This window comes from Sminthopsis crassicaudata, chromosome 4 (genome assembly GCF_048593235.1).
Source record: "Sminthopsis crassicaudata isolate SCR6 chromosome 4, ASM4859323v1, whole genome shotgun sequence".
NCBI classification, from domain to species: Eukaryota; Metazoa; Chordata; class Mammalia; order Dasyuromorphia; family Dasyuridae; genus Sminthopsis; species Sminthopsis crassicaudata.
In genome coordinates this window covers 448,075,208-448,093,678 of record NC_133620.1, presented here as the reverse complement: position 1 = coordinate 448,093,678, position 18,471 = coordinate 448,075,208, and the positions used below count along the sequence as shown (strand labels likewise).

The 18,471-nt window shown below is 40.4% G+C and overlaps 1 protein-coding gene across 1 annotated transcript in view; it reads right to left on the bottom strand.

The window, feature by feature from the left end:
- Positions 1-18,471, bottom strand: part of LOC141540031 (acid-sensing ion channel 2-like) — a 333,134-nt gene that overhangs the window by 117,944 nt on the left and 196,719 nt on the right. The window contains exon 2 of the mRNA XM_074263595.1: positions 53-203. Within this exon, the coding sequence (XP_074119696.1) occupies positions 53-203 (151 nt within the window). The remainder of the gene's footprint in view (positions 1-52; positions 204-18,471) is intronic.

Below are 18,471 nucleotides of genomic sequence, written 5' to 3'. Positions count from 1 at the left end.
CTCCCAGGTAAGCACTTATTTGTGTCCCCAAGAAAGCAGAACTCCTTCTTACCTGTTTCTCCCCAGATGGGTAGGTACTCATCCTGTTGTATGTCCAGCATGATCTCCAGCCCATTGCCTGTTCCTCCTTTGACTGTAGTGAGCAGAGGTCTTCCATCCTCTCCTGAGTTAAACATATAACATTTCCCATACTTTGTAAACACCTGGAATAAAGAAAAGAGAAAAAAATATGAGTGACTTCTCACCGGTCTCTGAGCACTGAGAATTCAATGGCAGATCAAAAGCTTATTGCAGTATAAATATCTGAACAGTTCTTTACATTTCTTCAATCTTGATTGATGGGCTGATGGTTTCAAACAAAGTCAGCACCCTCTAGTCTCATGTGTGACATAGCAGACAGAAGCCTGGATTTGGGATTCAGACATCTATGTTCAATTCTCACCTCAGACACATAAGGAACCTTTCTAAGACTTGAAGTTATAGCTATCTTCCTTAGTGGGAGGAGTACCGGTAGACGTTTTCCCATAGCTTGAATATAGGGACAAGTTTCAGAGCCAAGCACAGTTCTTGGCACACAACAAGTAGTTAATCAAATGTGTGGCTTGACAGATGTATGGACATTTTGAAAAAACATTTCTACTACAACAAAGAATTTGGCCATTCCATTAGAATTATTATGACTTCTTTAAAAAGAGGGAATGTTATAGTGGAAAACACATAGACTAGGCATGGGCGAGAGCTGGCCCTTGTCCTGACTCTAGCGGTTACGAGATACATCTATATCTATATCCATATCCATGACCATATCTATGTATTTATCTACTATAATCTCCTGAAAATATGGAATGACATTACTTTAACACAATGTCTGGCATATAATAAGCATTTAGTAAATGCTCATTTCTTCCCTCCCTCACTTTTCCCCTTCCCTCTCACTTTTTTTCCTCCTCCCTTTCCTTTCCTCCCTTTCCCTACTCTTCACCTCGCCTCCTCCCTTCCTCTTTCCCTCCCTCCCTTCCTTCCTTCCTTCCTTCCTTCCTTCCTTCCTTCCTTCCTTCCTTCCTTCCTTCCTTCCTTCCTTCCTTCCTTCCTTCCTTCCTTCCTTCCTTCCTTCCTTCCTTCCTTCCTTCCTTCCTTTTGACCCAGCACTGGGCCTCAAAGAGCTAAAATTGAATTTTAATGGGGCAGGGAAACCACACATTAAGATAAATTACTATTGCATAACAGCTTTGGCAATACAACTAACCAAATACATACTTTTACTACAGAAAAAAATTTCATCGACTTAAGGAAATAATAATTTTGAGTCCAGTCCCTTCAGTCAGACCACATTGTCCTAGAAATAAAGTTTTATTGTAATTAGATACAGGAAGGGAAATAAAGTTTATTACTAAAAGTTCTTGTCAAGGTCCTACTTTGAGGAATGGTTTAGAGATAATAGAATTTTAGAGCTAAAACAAATGAACCTTAGAGATCAACTATTAGAATGATGCATGGTATATAATAAGCATTTAATAAATGCTTATTGACTGACTGATAGACTTAGTCAAGCTTTTTCATCACCACTTTATAGAAGAGGAATATAATATCTCAAACTTTTATAGTGTTTTAAGGTTTAAGAAGTACTTTCCTATCTTGTGAGGCAGGTGGGCAGTATAGTTTTATGCGCAACAATTCATTGCTTTTTGCCTGGATAGCAGCACCCCACTAGACTCTTGTAGTCACATCTTTCTAAGAAATGTGCTTTTCCCTAGAAAGAGAGGGGCAGATGATACAGATCTCAGACTTGTGGTGGTGGAGGGCAGCCATACCACAATTCACAATTCAATGTAACCCAATGTAACAGATGGTTATTAAGCGGCTTCTATGTGTCAGACATCACACCGGGCATTGGAGATACAAAACCAAATCTCTCCACCTAAGAGATGAAAAAGATTTCATACTACTTAGGCAGCAAAATATACAAAGTATAATGGGGTGAGGGAGATGGACATTCTGCCTGTTGAGCTGGGTGCTGCTAGGTTCATTCCAAGGAACATGATTAGGTGTCTGCCTGCTGGTCCTTTCAGGTGGGCTACTTGCTAAAGTATATGTCAATCAGTCAATAAAGATTTATTAAGTACCTACTAGGTGCCATGTACTATGTGTAAACAGAGATTACTATTTGCTCTCCTCTTTTCTGAAGGGCTATGTAGAAGATGAATGAGTGAAAATAACTGAATGAAAACAACATCTTAAATTATGGCTAAAAGGAGAAATGACTTCTATCTTCCTTGCTCCTCCTTTTTCAAGTCTTTAGGGATTCCACAAGTCCTCCTTGAACTTCCACGAGGGTAAAAAAGAAGTGAAGTTTCCCTTCTCCTTTCTCTCCCTTCTGCCCACTCTCATAGCTATAGCAACTACATGTAGGTGTCAACAAGAACATGTCTTGCCTCAGACCAGAGCTCGAGTTCCAACTAATGTCTCTGCTTTGTGTTTCTTTCACTGAGCACAGATGACTGAACAGTGATGCTAAGATGCTTCTAGCCTTGCCAGCTAACTTGTAAACTCGAGAGGTCTTATGTCATTGAGAAAAAACAGTAGCTGGTATTATCTCCAAGTGGGGCATAATATAGCTCTGATTTCTGGTGAGATCAGGAAAGTACGCAAGAAGTACATGGTATCTTAACTGTGCCTAAAAAGAAGCTAGGGATTCTAAGAGGTAGAGGTGAGGAGGAAGCAGCATCCAAATAAGGGGGGGTTATTTGTATAAAGACACATGCACAGAGGCTAAGATGGAATTTCGTGTTTGGGAAATAACTAGCATGCTATACTGAGTGGAACAGAGTGTGTGTAAAAGTGAGTAATAATAAATACAATTTGAAGGCAGGTGGTACCCAGATTGGAGAGGGCTATAAATTCTGGGTTGAGTAATTTGCATTTAATCTTAGAAGGAACAGAAAGCCACTGAATAGGAACAAGAAGTCATTTTTCTTTTGAGCTGGGGAGTGACATGGTCAATTCCATGTTTTAGGAACATCAAGCTGAGAGTTGTGAGGAGAAGAGACTAGAGAAAAGAAACTAATTAAGGAAGTTATTTCAATAGTTCAGGGCAGAGAAGAGAAGACTGGAGTTGCTTTAGCTATGGGGAATGAGGAAAGGAAAAGAAATTCCCCTTTGCTCCCATGTGATTGGAGAGAAGGGGATGCATGAAGATGCATCCTTCCTGTGAAGATGAATGAGATCTACCAATTAAATGCATATGGAGATTGCCGTACAAGAAAGAATGAAGAGTAACTGTAAAGTGTGATCTAGAAGATTGGCTTCCTATCAACAGAGGCAGGGAAGTTTGGAGGAAGGCCAGCTTTAAGGGAAAGGAAGAGTTCTTATTCACTCAGATGGAGTATGAGGGGTTGATGGGAAATTCAGGTAGAGATGTCTAGGAAGCATTTGATATTATGTGGCTGTTTAGAAAAGAAATTGGGGCTGAATGTGAAGATCTGGGAGCCATCCTGTTTCATTGGAAGCTGTTAAGATTATCAAAGGAGAGAATATAGAAAGAGAAGAGAACCCAGGACAAAACCTTGGGGGGAGGCTCATAGTAAGTGAAAAGAAAGTGGATGATTCAATCTCCAGACATCTTACTGGTTGCTTTAATGCCTTGTGCTTATTCCCTGCCTGCACAACTTTCAATCTTATTGCTCAGAAAATAATAATCAAATAGGAAGGAAATAAGTAATAATATAATATAAATATAAATAATAATCAAAACAACATCTTATCATCAGATACCAGGAAGGGTTTAATCATATAGTGCCCTTTGGTTCCACTTAGAATCTTTATGATTGAGGTCATGGCTTCCCAAACCTAAGTTCATCTGGTCTAATGGTTGTTTTCCTTACACAATATTTGATTCCCTTCCCTCCTTATAGGTTGTACCTATTGTCCATCCTGGGAAAATTTATAGTTATCCCCCTCTGGAATGCTCTCCCCCATTACTTTTACCTTTTAGAATTCCCAAGGCTCAGTTTAAAGGTCATCCCTTTTTCTTCCTGCCCTTTCCTTCCTCAAAACCTGGAAAAGTTAACTGATTTACAAAGGTTCCAATAAAGAGGCTCCCCACTCCACCTTTAAAGCTTTCTCTAATATGACACACTGCCTCCTTATTCCCTATGGGGACCCAGGCAGTCTTTTCCTTGGACCACCTGGTGCCCGCCTGTCGCCACATTATTGGCTTAGATTCAGCCTGCTTCCCCCCTCCTCCTTATCGCCCCTCCCCAACCTTCTTCTCCAGCCTGTCGCCTTCTCAGCGTTCCACTTAATTTTATTTAAACATTTCTGTTTGTGTCTCCATTTCTGCTGTAGCGGAAATAATCCTTTAAGGGACTAAAGGTACTGAAGAGGAACGGAAGCTTCTTTACACAGGCTGGAAAGAAGGGTTTGGGGAAAGCAAAATGAATTTCTGTTTAATAGCATCATTGGTTTTTCTGCCCTGGAGCCCCAGTCTCAGAGCCTGATGGTTGGGTCTCCCACAGAGGATTAATCTGGTTTTCTCCTGCCATCAAAGGCCTGAGAGCTATTTATGCCCAATGCTATCTTTCAACAAAATGCTGGACAAGCTACGGCTTCTATTGATGTATAAGTGTAACATGTTTTTTAGATTGCTGCCTTATCACTCCAGAGCCAGGAAATACAATTTAGTTAAGTCCAGAAAGCCTCACTGAGCAAAAAAAAAATGCTGCCTGACATTCGGATTCGCTTGTTTGGCTGGGGTCTGCCAACACTTTTTCAGACTCTTCGGCACTTTCCCCACATTCTCTGACACTATCAGTACTCGCCCTTTCTGCCGAGGCTGGATGTGAAGAGGAGGTGTGAACGTGAGTACGTGTGTGTACCAGAGGAGAGTTTGTGTGTGTGTTTATATGTGAGAGTATGAATGTGAGTAAAGGTGAGCGTGTGTATGTGTGCATATGTTTGAGTGTGAATGTGAGTGTGTACATGTAAGTATGTGTGAATGTGTGTGTGTGTCTATCACACTCCACTCTCTTTGAGAAAATATGATGATACAATTCCAACTTGACTCTCCAGATCCAGGGGGAAAGTATGAAACATTCGCTGATTGAGAGAAATTACATCTTTTGATTTTATTTTTAAAATAGTGTTGGAACCCCAGGGAAGAAAAGTGAAATCTCTGGTTTCTCTGACTTGGCCTTTTTTTGGTCCTGCATGTTCTAACTCTGTAGGGTAACACTCTCCCTTCTTCCCTGCCATGTTTGTGGGCTCCTGGGTGATTGGTGTCTTCCTACCTAACAGTGGGGAGATGGGAAATCAATCAAAACCACCTGAGCAGGACACCCTGCACAAGCTACCCTGAAGCATAGATTCTTTAGCCTCCACAATGTTCTTTGACAGACAGATGATGTCAATAGGGCTTGGGAGGGGATTGTGGTGAGAAAAGAAATCATAATTTCCCCTGTTCCACTCAGCTTGAAGGCTCCTTTCATTCTGGAGCGATAAGTCTAGGATCTAATTTGGCATGGAGAGAGGGAGAAGAAGGGGAAAATGAGGGAAAAAAAGGTCAATGAGATCTGTGAAAAAGTCCAGAAACCTCAAGGCTATCCATTCTAATCTGTACTTGAACAAGAACATCTCTCTACAGCATTTTTGATTTACTATCATTCATCTTTTGCTTACAGACATCTAGTGAGAGTGCTATATTGTCACAGAATCAACCTAGATGGTGCTGTGAATAAAGCACCAGAATGAAGTAGACTTGAGTTCAAATTCAGCCCTATGTACTTACTAGTGATCACCACATTTTATCCTGACTGCCTCACAAAAATAATTTAAATGTGCCCAATGCTTTTCTAGACCACAAAGAGCATTCAGAGAGAGGCATTATTCATGGCCCCTGCCTTGAGGTGTTTAGACTGTTTCTACTTTCCAGAAGAAAAGACAAATTGTTACTCTGACTACCTAGGAGTCTAGTCTCCTAACTACTCTGTTTCAAGTCTTTACCATCTCCAACAATCCTCCACTCAATTTTCCAAAACAAGAAGTCTCATGGTTCCATTCTCTTCCTTCAAAACTTTTAGTGCCTCCATATTGTCTCTAAGAAAAAAATCAAACTCTTTAGCCTGGTATTTAAGGCCTTTCATGGTTCCTTTTATAGCCTTAGATCCTCACTGTACCAATCTTAACCATTTACTAGCCACTCCCTGAACTTCAGGCTATATCTCTTATTTCCATGCATCCACAAAAGCTATCTCCTGTTCCTGGAATATACTTTCTCCTCCCTCTTCTTCTCAGAGTCCTTCTCTTCCATGAAGGCTCAGGTTTGGTGCCATGGTTTCCTTGAAGGCTTCCCTCATACCTTCAGTTGTTGATGCTAGTCTAGAACAGGGGTTCTCAAACTATAGCCTGCGGGCTACATGTGGCCCACCAAGGACGTTTATATGGCCCGCCAGGTTATGACAAATGGGCTGAGGGGCAGAGACAGAGTGTGAGCTTTTGTTTTTACTAAAATATGGCCCTCCCACAGGCTGAGGGACAGTGAACTGGCCCCCTATTTAAAAAGTTTGAGGACCACTGGATGACATCATTATGGCTGAGTCTATTATCTTTTTTCAGAAATAAGAATTTTCATCCTTCATTAATGCTGCAGTACCTTCTTCCACAGCCATTTGAGAATCACTGACAATGGCTTAAGTAGTCACATCTGTCAATCTGAGAAAGCTGCTCATCTGGGCTGAGTGATCTTAACTAATCAAAGGCAGAGAGGAGCTCTCTTACTATCTCCCTGCTTATTTTAAGCCATTAAACTCCCATTAGTTACTTTTGTCTTTTCATTAAAAGAGTTCTCTTCTTGGAAAAAAAAAGAAACAAAATGAGAGTCTAGTATCTCTGCCTCCTCTTTTCACCAATAATCATTGTCTCATCTGCTCCCAAGTTATATTCTTTTTGATGCTAGGACACTGCCCTTGGGAAATGCCCTGGGATGCTCCATGTCCTTCTGAACCTTTTGAAATCATCTTATTCCAATCTTGGAAACATACCATAATCTAAGGACTAGAAATCATAGGCTTTGAACCAAAAGGAGTGTTAGAAGTTACCTAGTCTAAACTCCTTATTAAGATAAGATAATAGAGGCTGAGAGAGGTGATGTGAGCTGTCCAAGGTAGAACTAAGTCAATAACAAAGTTAGGATTTGCCTCAATGTCTTTTGAATTCCACTTCTAGTCAAGGGCTCTCCTATTCTATCAGAAGGCTCCTTTACTTAGCCTTTTCTTTCCCTATTTATTTATTATTTATATATTTTCATTCATGTATTTATATTTATAAATATAAGGACTCAAACTAGTGAGTTCTTTCTGAATTTTCTTCTGGATACTACACTTGTTGGAAATAAACTGTGTTTCTTCAAAAACTCTTTAAATGTAGATTTTCTACTCATTCTGAATAGGCTTTCCCCTCAATTAATTTGGATTTGTGAAGCTTGACTGTCATTTCTAATAGGGTGGTTTTCCAAATAATCAGTTAGCTGAATCCAACTATTTTCTGGTTTGTTTCATCACACTAGTCAAACAAGGTCCAAGAGAATTGAAAAGAGAAAGAAAATGTGGCTAAAGTGGTCATTTGGTTCCATTAAGTACCAAGATGCTAAGTTGTTTTCTTTTCCATGAAAAACAAAACAAGGCAGCAGATTGAACCAAACCAACGTATTTGTTTCACTACTGACCTAACACCAGAGGATCAGATTTAGAGCTGGAAGGAAACTCAGAGGATACCTAATCTATTCTCCATCCTTTACCCTAATTTTACAGATTAGGAAATTAAGGATTAGAGTTAAGAGAATCGATCAAGTTTACATGGGTAGTTAGTGACATAGCTGAGATTTGAACCCAGAACCTTTGATGTTAAATCTAATGTTCTTTTCCACATTTAAGCATTTGTTGAATTGCTTTTTAATCATGTCTGACTCTTTGTGAGCCCCTTTGGAGTTTTCTTGGAGTAGCATCTAGCCTACTCTACTATAGTAGAGCCTTCTCTAGCTCATTTGACAGATGAAGACACTGAGGCAAAAAGGGTGAAGTGACTTGTCCTAAGTTAGAATGGCTAGTAAGTGTCTGAGGCCAGATTTCAGTTTAGGTTTTCCTGACTCCAGACCTGGCACTCTGTCCACTGTGTCACCTAGTTGTCTACTAGAGCTTATTAAGTGATTAATTAATAAGAAATAATCACCACCATCAAGAAGTTTTTGAATGCACTCAAGTCAACTGGCATTACACATCAGAGGCTACACTTTTCTATCATACACTGAATTATTAGAAGGAATGACAAGACCTGATTAAAGACATCTCCCTTCCTCCCCAAGTTATTGCTGTCACTCAAACAGTTTCTTGTGTTTTCAATCTGCTCCTCATACCAGCCAGCTTTACTCCAGGTCTTTGGGCCAGATATTTGTTCCATACTGGGCACAGAACCAGGTGCCCTCAGATGGTAGATGGAGGCTCTGGTGATATGAAGCTCAGAGATCCTTTCTCTATCTCCCCTCCAATTGGGAGACAGCTCTAAAAGAAGTGATAGTTTATGTAGATTTTTCCCACCTTTCATAAATGGAAAGATTTTGTGAGCAAATTGTTCTTTTGCTAATTAACTAAAGCAGACATAAGGGCCTTTGGAAAAGCTCCAATCATTCCCTTAGAAAGCCATTGAAAAGGCTTTGTCGGCTGCTAACCGAGCAATGCTGACTACTCCTTGGGACCTATGGTACCATAGGCTAGACTAAAGATTATACAATGGAACACCAAGAATGTTAGTAACCGTTCTGCTAGAAATGGAGATTGCCTGAGCAGGAGGGAGTGGGAAATGTTTTGCATGTCATTGAAAATTCAAATGGAAATATGACAGCTCATCTTCTCTTTGGAAAGGCAACATTGTACAGTGGAATGTGACTCTAAAATTGAGGCACAGGAGTTATCTAGGCTACCTAGGATACCTGCCATGTGGATGACCTTGTAGAGATCAGCCTCGGTTTACTCATTTGTTAAATTAAGAGATTGGACTAGATGGCCCCTGTCAGGTCTAGACCTGTGGTCCTATGATCTCTTTGAAATGTAACTGTCTGAACCAATCCCTTCACATCCTGGAAAGCCCTGACTATATTCTTTCCAGGGAAAAAGGGAAGCAGAGGCAACTAGGTATTACAATGGATATAATGGAGAAGGGCTGACTTGGGAATCAGAAGGTCCTGAATTTGAATTCTGCCTCTGACACTTAGTAGGTATGTACCACTGTGGAAACCACTCAACTTCTCCTCAGTTTCTCCATCTGGAAAATTGGGATAATAACAGCCCCTATCTCAGGCAGCTGTTGCAAGGATTACAGTGACATAAATAAAAGTCTTTTTTTTAATTGCAAATGTTAAAAACACTACAGAATTGCTGCCCACTCTGTATTCATGTTTACTACTCTACATTCAGGGTTTGATGTGTGCTTGGAATGCCTTGCTGTTCAGTTTTGGCTGATTCTACATTAGCACAAGGACCATAACGTGCTAATGCTATCCAAAGAGTTTTCTTAGCAAAGATGTTGGAGTCTGGCGATTTTCTTTTCTAGTGCATTAAGACAAATGGAGGTTAAGTGACTTGCCTACAATTAGCAATTGTATGAGGCTGGATTGCATGGTCCAATGCTCTAACCATTACACCATTTAGTTGCCTCATGGAATGCTTTTTTGTTGTTGTTTTCTTGACTAATCATGTCTGACTCTCTCTAGTATTTGCTTGTAAAAGATACTAGAGTGGTTTGCTACTTCCTTCTCCAGCTCATTTTCTAGATGAGGAAACTGAGGCAAATCGAGTTACATGACTTGCCCAGGGTCACACAGCTAGTAAGTATTGAAGGCCAAATTTAAATCCAGGTCTTCCTGACTCCAGTTTTGGTACACTCTACACTATGGCACCATCTAGTTGCCTCATAGAGTCTCTCAGAGAGATACAACACACACCATGAACTCCTGACAAGAATTACAACAGTCAGGGAGGAAAGGGGGAGAAAACTTCATACACCATTGCTTCTTTGGAACCAAGAAGCTTTCACATTGAAGCTCATAAAGACTGGCACTGATCCAACCACCCCAGCACTGAAGATACCCCTGTGCCAGAAATCCATCTGCGGATGTGCTAGTAAATGATTATCAATTGACTTTTTTAAAAAAATGTGTACACAACACTTACCAGTTGAATCTGCTTAAGTCTAGACAATCAGCAAAACAGTAAATCAAGCTGTGATTTGTAGGATTTACTTAACAGCCTGTTTGTGAGCCAAGTCCAGCTGATTCCATCCTACTCTGGAATTCCCTCCTTCCGCACACTCACTTTGAAGAATCTGTAACTTTTTTTTTGAGATATAGATCTGATGCTCCCTCCCAGGGGAAGATTTTCAGTTTTCTCTGGTCCTTATTGTTCTCCTTCTCCCTCTCATCATCTTTATTTAACCGTGTACATTTTCTGAATAGAATACCAAATCTCAAAGGGTAGGTATTAGGTTTTTTTTGGTATCCTTAGAAGCTAGCCCAGTTCCTCAAACATAGTATATACTCAATGCATTTTTTTTAACTGAATTGAGTTGAATTAAGCTGCTTTGATCTTAACAGATTTGATGGTATTCATCTCATGTGATAGTTTAGAAGAGCTTTACTCCAGATAAACTCCTCTACCCCATACTTGTTATATTAAGTCTGATACTGCAATATCTGACTATCCCTAGTTTCCTCAGGATTCACAAATACTATAGGAAAGCAGTCCGGTATAATGAAAAACGTGCCATACTACTGTCTAAGAGGCCTGGATTCTAATTCTCACTATGTTACTATTTTAGACAAAACTCAGTTTTCTCATCTGCAAAATGGTTTTAATATCTTTTCCTTAACTATTTTTATAGGATTTGATTTAGAATACAGTAAGATAACAGATGTGAAGTTGCTTCTATGATGATATTTTCGTGTGTAAAGCTGAAATGGATGAGAAATGTGTATGGTCATATAGTAAGCACTGGTTTTCCATTCATTTTATTCCCATGAAAACATGTCATCAACTGAAACATCTGTGCCTTAAGAAGTCTTTAAGAGAAAATTCTTGACTGTTGCCTTACTGTCTCATACCACTGACATCCAAAGTTCCAAAATGAAACTCTAGGGAGAAGACTCCCTGAAGAGAAATTGATTAATTAAACATTTGGCCTCCTTTCCTGCCAATTATATATTAATCAAATGTCTACCGTGCAAGGATCATAATTCTAAATGTGGTTGTTAGGATGGAGGTGGTGATGATACAAAAATAAAAGAGAGAGAGAGAAGGCATCAAGCAAGGGAGTGGTGAATGCATTGCAGGGTCAGGGAAGGTGGCTGTGCATTTTGCTCTCTGTAGCAGCACCTCATGTTTCTGTTTAGTAATGAACTTGTATGGATCTTTGGGCAGTTAGGTGGCACAGGGGCTAGAGTGCCAACCCGGGAATCAGGAAATCTCATTTTTGTGAGTTCAAAACCAGCTTCAGACAAGACTGGGAGAACCTGGGTAAGCCACTTAATCCTGTGAGCCTCAGTTTCCTCATCTGTAAAATGAGTTGGAGAAGGAAATGGTAAACCACTCTAGGATCTTATCAAGAAAACTCCAAATGGGGCCATGAAGAATTGAACATGACTGAAAAACAACTGAACAACAATGGATCTTACTTCCCTGGACTAGTGTGATCATCATAGAATTAATAGATTTAAAGAGAGCAGAACCTTAGGGGAAGCAGTACTTAGAGCACCATGCTTGGAGTCTGTAAGAGTGGAGTGCATATCTTCTCTAAGATACTCGTTGGCTGAGTGGCCATGGGCAAGTCAAATTCTGTCAGACTCATTTTCTTCTTCTGTGAACTGAAGGGCTGAACTTCATAGTCTCCTTTCAGGTCTAAACCTATAATCTCATGATGTAGTTGAACCCCTTTTTACAGCAGAGTAAACTGAGTCCCAGAAAGAGGTCAAACAACTTGGCCAGTGACAGAGCCAAAAGTTTATTCCAGGTCTCCAGATTCCAAGCCTAGTGCTGTTTCTGAAGGCAGAGAGGTTGAACATCTGAGGGCACTCTTGTTTAGCTTCCATTAATTTCATGTTATCTTGCAAACTGCAGTGAAGGTGATGCATCAGTAAAAACAGAATGATTATTTATGATGTTTACAGAGGAAAAACAGATGTTACTGTTGATGCCCATGTAGAAAAGAGTCTCAAGGCAGGCTGTTGCTAAAAGCTGATCAAAAAAATTTAAAAAAGGTCAAATAAGTAAGTGCACACAGAGCCAAAGGAAGCTCTTGTCCTTAATAGGGATTTTCTCTCTTGGTGAAATGACATGCTCTCTCACTTCATTGGGAATTCATTTCCCTCTACATGATTTCCAGGCTGGAGGGTTCAATTTCTCTTTGAGGGGCTAGGCCATGGAAAACTTTGGCTTGGCTTGACCTCCTCCTCTAGGGACTGCTGCTCATGGAGATCAATTCCCTGGAGCTCTATTATGATTCCCTGCTAGCCATATTAAATTAATACTGATCATCATTCACCACAACCTTTCCCTATACCAAGCTTCTCCATTACTACCTCTGGGTCTCCAAACTCAATCAATAAACACTTATTAATTGCCTACTCTGTGCTAGGAACGGTGCTAAAGGCTGGAAACTACATGATCACAGAGTAGTGTTCAAATCTTCCCTGCCTTTCCATCATTTTCTCTCTCTCTCCTCTTCCTCTCCCTTTCTTTCTCTTTCTCTCTCTCTCTCTCTCTCTCTCTCTCTCTCTCTCTCTCTCTCTCTCTCTCTCTCTCTCTCTCTCTCTCTCTGTTTCTCTGGATCACAACAACTAATATGTGTTAAGTGTCTGAAGATGAATTTGAACTCAGATCCTCCTGACTCCAGAGTCAGTGCTCTAAGCACTGCACCATCTAGCTGCTTTCTTTCCCATCATTTTCCTTCCAAATCCCAATGATGACTCTTTCTCTTTCCTTTGTCCCATTTCACATTAGCCTGGCTCTCATCTCCATTTTTAGTCATCACCCCTAATTCTTTGCTTAAATATACATGGAGATGTTGCCCTCATCATTTAGCACAGTGCCCAGAACATAATGAGACTGAATGAATGAATTGAATGAAGTATATTTTGCTCTAATACTCTCCATCAATCAGTCTGTTTCCCCTAGAATATTCCAAGTCTGAAAGATCTCATTTTTTTTGGTGATGGTTTTGCAGCATGAAAAGTTTAGCTTGGATCAGCCTATTCTTCTGACGGTTGTTGTTCCATGTAGAACAAATGATTGATTGTTTGACTGACTGACTGACTGAAACATGTCTTACTACAATACCTTCACTAGTCAGCCTCAGCCCTTTCTGCCTCCAGCTTTGCCCTCACTCCAGTTTCAACCTATACTACTCAGAACTGAGACTCTTGTTGATTTGTTTTTCTTGAGTTCTGTCCACTATCTTTTGTCTCTCTTTCTTTGTCTTTCTCTCTCTGTCTGTCTTTCTGCTAAATGCTGGAAAGTCAACAAGCTCAAAAGGTAATTTACTTTCACATCATTTCCCTCAAAATCCCAGGAGGGAATTCTTCATTTTCCTGTCTTATTTCGCTCTCATTCATTCAAAAGTATTTATTGAACTGTTACAGGAAGACATTGAACTAAACCCAACGAGGGATGCAAAAATGAAGATGACAACGCTCTTACTATTTAAGGGAGATGAGATATATGTGAATATCGATCACACAAGACAATATATGACATAGGCCAAAATTAAAGGGCTGATCAAGTGGGAAGAGTAACAAAGAACTGATTGGTTTGAATGCTAGTTGTTTCACTTCTAACTGTGTGACTTTGAATAATTCAAGGCTCCTTCTTTGTCCTCATAAAATGAAGGTGTGGATGGTCCCCAAAGTACCTTTTGCTTCTAATATGCCATGAGTCAATTAGTTGTATAGAAAATAGGTGGAGGAGGAGATCAGGATTATTGATTGATTACTTACAGCACAAAAGGTCAAGAAAAGCTTCATGGAAAAGAAATAATTTGGTTTCCAATTAGCTTTCACATTAATTTTTACGTCTTCCTCAATATCTTAAATATTCATCTCCTATCAAATACTATTTTCTATGACATTCAAAAGATCATAGATCCAGAATGCAGAGATAATGTAGTCCATTCCTTTACACTCATTTTACAGTTGAGGAAACTGAAGGCCCAAGGATGTGACATGATTTGCCCAAGAACATACAAATTGTAAGCATCAGACTCAGGATGACTGAATCTAGCACTCTTTCCTTGTCCTAGGTCCCAATTCTTAGCTTACAAGCTTAAAAATGCAGCAAGACTTTTGGGACACTCAGCAATATGCTGGCTCATCTTCTGAGGTTCAGACAGAACTCATCCCAAAGGACTTAGTACATAAGTCAGGAAGGTGGCATGGTGAGGGCATGCGAGGGATATAAATCAAGGTCTCAGTTACCACTGCAGGGATTTGCAATTGCTCAACTTAAGTGACCCATGGAAGAAAACAAGCATTTGTGTTTAGTTTAATTTGGTATATATGTTTCTATTGCTAATAGCCCAATGACTTTGTGGGTATAGATAATTCTACAATCCCATCCATCCATCCATTCATCCATCCATTCATCCATCCATCCATCCATCCATCCATCCATCCATCCATCCATCCATTCATCCATCCATCCATCCATCCATCCATCCATCCATTCATCCATCTATCTATCCATTCATTCAATAAACCAAACAACCTTGCCAAGAGGGCACTGGATTCACTGGGTATGAGGATGGGTGGGGCCCATGAACATGCAACCTTCTACTTCTTGGCCATTTCTCTCCCACTCAGAACTTAGAGAACTCACTAGAAATGAAAGCAAGAGCTGGCTCCATGCTACTAACCTAAGTGGAATGCAGAAGTCCTGTGTCCTGGACATGGGCAATAGGACTCAGCCGGCTCTGAGGTGGGACCAGAATGTCAGCAAATGCAATGCAGGCATATTGGTTTTGGGTATTAGCTCTCTTTCTGAAAAGCTGCCTGCAAATTCAATTGTTTGTAAATCAGATCCCATTTTCTCATTGATTTCCACAATCAACTCAAAGATGCTTCATCTTCATTTCGGATTACCTCTCATTTCAGTGGTTCCTAATCACTTTAGCTTGAAGTTTCTTTGATCTCTCAGTCTAGGAGTTAACTCTCTCAGAGCCATGACTTAAAGGCAGGGGGCTAAAGTGATACTCAAAGGAATGCTTCAAAAACCCATTGCCTAATTGTTTTGAAATGAGAGAAATGGAGGCAGCCAGGTGGTATAGTGGAGAGAGGATGAAGACCTGAGTTCAAATGTGACTTCATATACTTGATGCTTACTTGCTTGTGTGACCCTGGGCAGCACACTTAACCTTCATTGCCTCACCTAAAAGGGAGAAATGATTGTTTGATAAATCAGCTTTTCAAATCTGGATATTCCTATACTATGTTTCCTTGATGCAGAGCAGGCTAAGAGACAGTGGTTAAGTTGTGGACAGGGAACTGATTTTAGTCAGGAAGAACTGGGTTTGAAAAAAAGAAAGAACTGGGTTTGCATACTACTTTTGACACACATTGGCTGTGTGATTCTGGGTAATTTACTTAATCTTTAAGAGCACCTAGGCAACTCTCTAAGACTATATGTTTCTGCCTTTCATTGGTAGAGGGAGGTCTTGTAACAGTGAAATTAGACTCCTTCCCCCTCTTCCCCCAAAGGAGATCCTTGAATACATTTGGGTTGATCAAGTATTTTATGTTTAGATCTGGTAGAGCTAGTTAGTAGGCACTAATATTCAGATCTGAGAGAGGGAAGGAGTCTATCTATCACTGATAACTTTACTGTGGAGATTGTAGCAAGTCAAGACTGATATGTCTGTTAGGCAAAGTCATCCAGTTGTCAGGAATGGGATTTCCAGCCATGGATCTGAGCTCCATTTCCATGGCAAAGGGATTCCATTGGGAGACTTTCAGAAAAAGGGGAGGGAGGAAGAGAAGGAACTAGAAAAGGAGGAAGAGAGAGAGACAAAGAGAGACAGAGACAAAGAGATGGTGAAATGGAGAGACAGAGACAGAGAGAGACAGAGAGATAAATAGAATAAAAGAGACACAGAGAGAGACAAAGACAGAGGGATATATACACACAGAAAGGAGAGACAAAGGTAGAGAGATATAGGAGATAAAGAGAGAGAGGACATACAATCAAAGAAGAGAGAGTTGAAGAGAGAGAGAATACATATACAGAGAGACACAGAGAAAGAAGAGACAAACAGAAACATAGATGCAGAGAGACTGCGAGTTTTTCTGGTCAGGGATACTCATTCTTCTCTTGGAGGCAGGGGAGATATTTGGAAAATGTAGCCACAGTTTAAATGAGAATGTGTCTCAGTTCTTTAGATGCTGCCAGAGTGGGAGAGAGTTATGTTCCCATTAATATCATTACTTTTCTAAGACAGAGCCATCCAGGACTCCAGATACCTGTTTGTCTTTCTTCTCACCAGTAAGCTAAAGAATCGATGGCATGCCAGGAGTAAATCTATGCTTTCTAAACTCCTTTACTTCCCAAACCTTTCTTCCACCTGGATATGTTTTTCTTTCTCTGCTTGTAACAAGCACTCAATAAACACTTCCAGACAGATGCGCTTAAATCAGACATATGGACTTCTCTCTTGATCCAACACCACTGGTGCAATTTTTGCCCCCTCCCTCCCCACAACACACACACCTCTGGGGTAAATGGCTTTCATTTCCCAACAAGTGTCAACAATTTTCAATTTCGGGCACTAGTTTATTCTCTCCTTGCCTTAGTAGGCTTAGTGGGCAAGGGTTTGTCTGCAGATTGAGTAGTCCTGAAGGAGGGTCCTGAGTGGTGTTATCAATCACATCAATGGAGATAACTGCAATTCCAACCTGGTAGAGTGGGTATTAAAAAAGAAAAACACACTAATATTCTCAAAGCAACCGAATAAACTCTAATGGCTGCATTCTGAGCACTTCCAATGTGACTAAACATAAATTAAGCAAATTGCTGTGTTACTGGGTGATTTCCCCTGGGCACTAATTACCTACAAGTTGGAGGGAAGGGATGAAACCAGGATCCCTGAGGAGTGCAAAGAGGAGCCTTTGTGTGGGCGATGCTTACAAGGTAGGAGACACAGATGGATAGTGGAAAGAACACTAGAAGCAGAATCAGGATGTACCTGTCTGTTCTGGGACTCTGGTTATGCTCCGTGTTGCCTGGGTGATAACTTTACCCAAGTCCCTTTCCCTACTCTGGACTTCAGATTCTTTCTGTATGAATGAAGATATTGGATAAAATCATCTCTAAAGTCTCCTTTAATTCAAAATCCTATGATGCTATGCTTGAATGCTGTGGTACAGGATGGATCAGTACTTCAAAATGGAAGTGATGGAGAGCATCTTGTCACAAAGGTAGCTCTGTGGCCAAATTCAAAGGAGATCCAAAATCACTCTGTGGGTCAAGTTCAAAGTTCTTATCCATTGGCCAAAATGGCAGGTATAACTAGAATGAAGTGTACTTAACTTATTTCTCCTTAGGAGACTCCCATTATTCCCAGTCTTGGAGGCGGGAGAAGGGCAACATTCCAGGGAAAAAGAATAAGATCTGAATTCAGAGGCCAGAAAGTACAGACCAAAAGCCCAGCACCGGTCAGTTCCCGGCCAAAGTTCAGGGGCTGTGATGAGTGGGCAGTCAATTATAAGAGCATTGGGTCAGGCGAGAGTTCACTGTCAGAGAAGATGCTGAATATGCAGCACTTGACTATGACTCAACCTTTCTATATGAAGCTCTTGTATTTCATGACAGTCCTTACTCAGTATGTCAACCATATGACCTCCTGTCTAGGCCATCCAAGGAAGGCTGTGGGCTTAACAGAACACAAGGAAAACCTCAACGTTCATGGTTGATATATTTGTTCTTCTTCGACCATTTTGGTTATATTCACCTCTTTGTGATGCTATTTGGCGTTTTCTTGGCAGAGACACTGGAGTGGTTTGTTCTTCTTCGGCCATTTTGGTTATATTCACCTCTTTGTGATGCTATTTGGGGTTTTCTTGGCAGAGATACTAGAGTGGTTTGCCATTTCTTTCTCCAACACATTTTACAGATAAGGAAACTGAGGCAAACAATGACTTGCTAAGGGCTACGCAGCTAGTAAATAAATGTCTCAGGCTGGATTTGAACTCAGGTTCTTCTGACTCCAACCTTGGTATTCTATCCACTGTACCTCTTAGCTGTCACAGTAGGTATTAGGAAATAATTTCATGGCTGAAGGAACATTTTGCTTTATAAAAAGAATCCACCAACTGTTCCATAGCAACTTATTTTAGTGTCATTAAAATTGAGGGAGGCTAGAGGAGAGGAAGAATGGAGATTTCATTGAAAT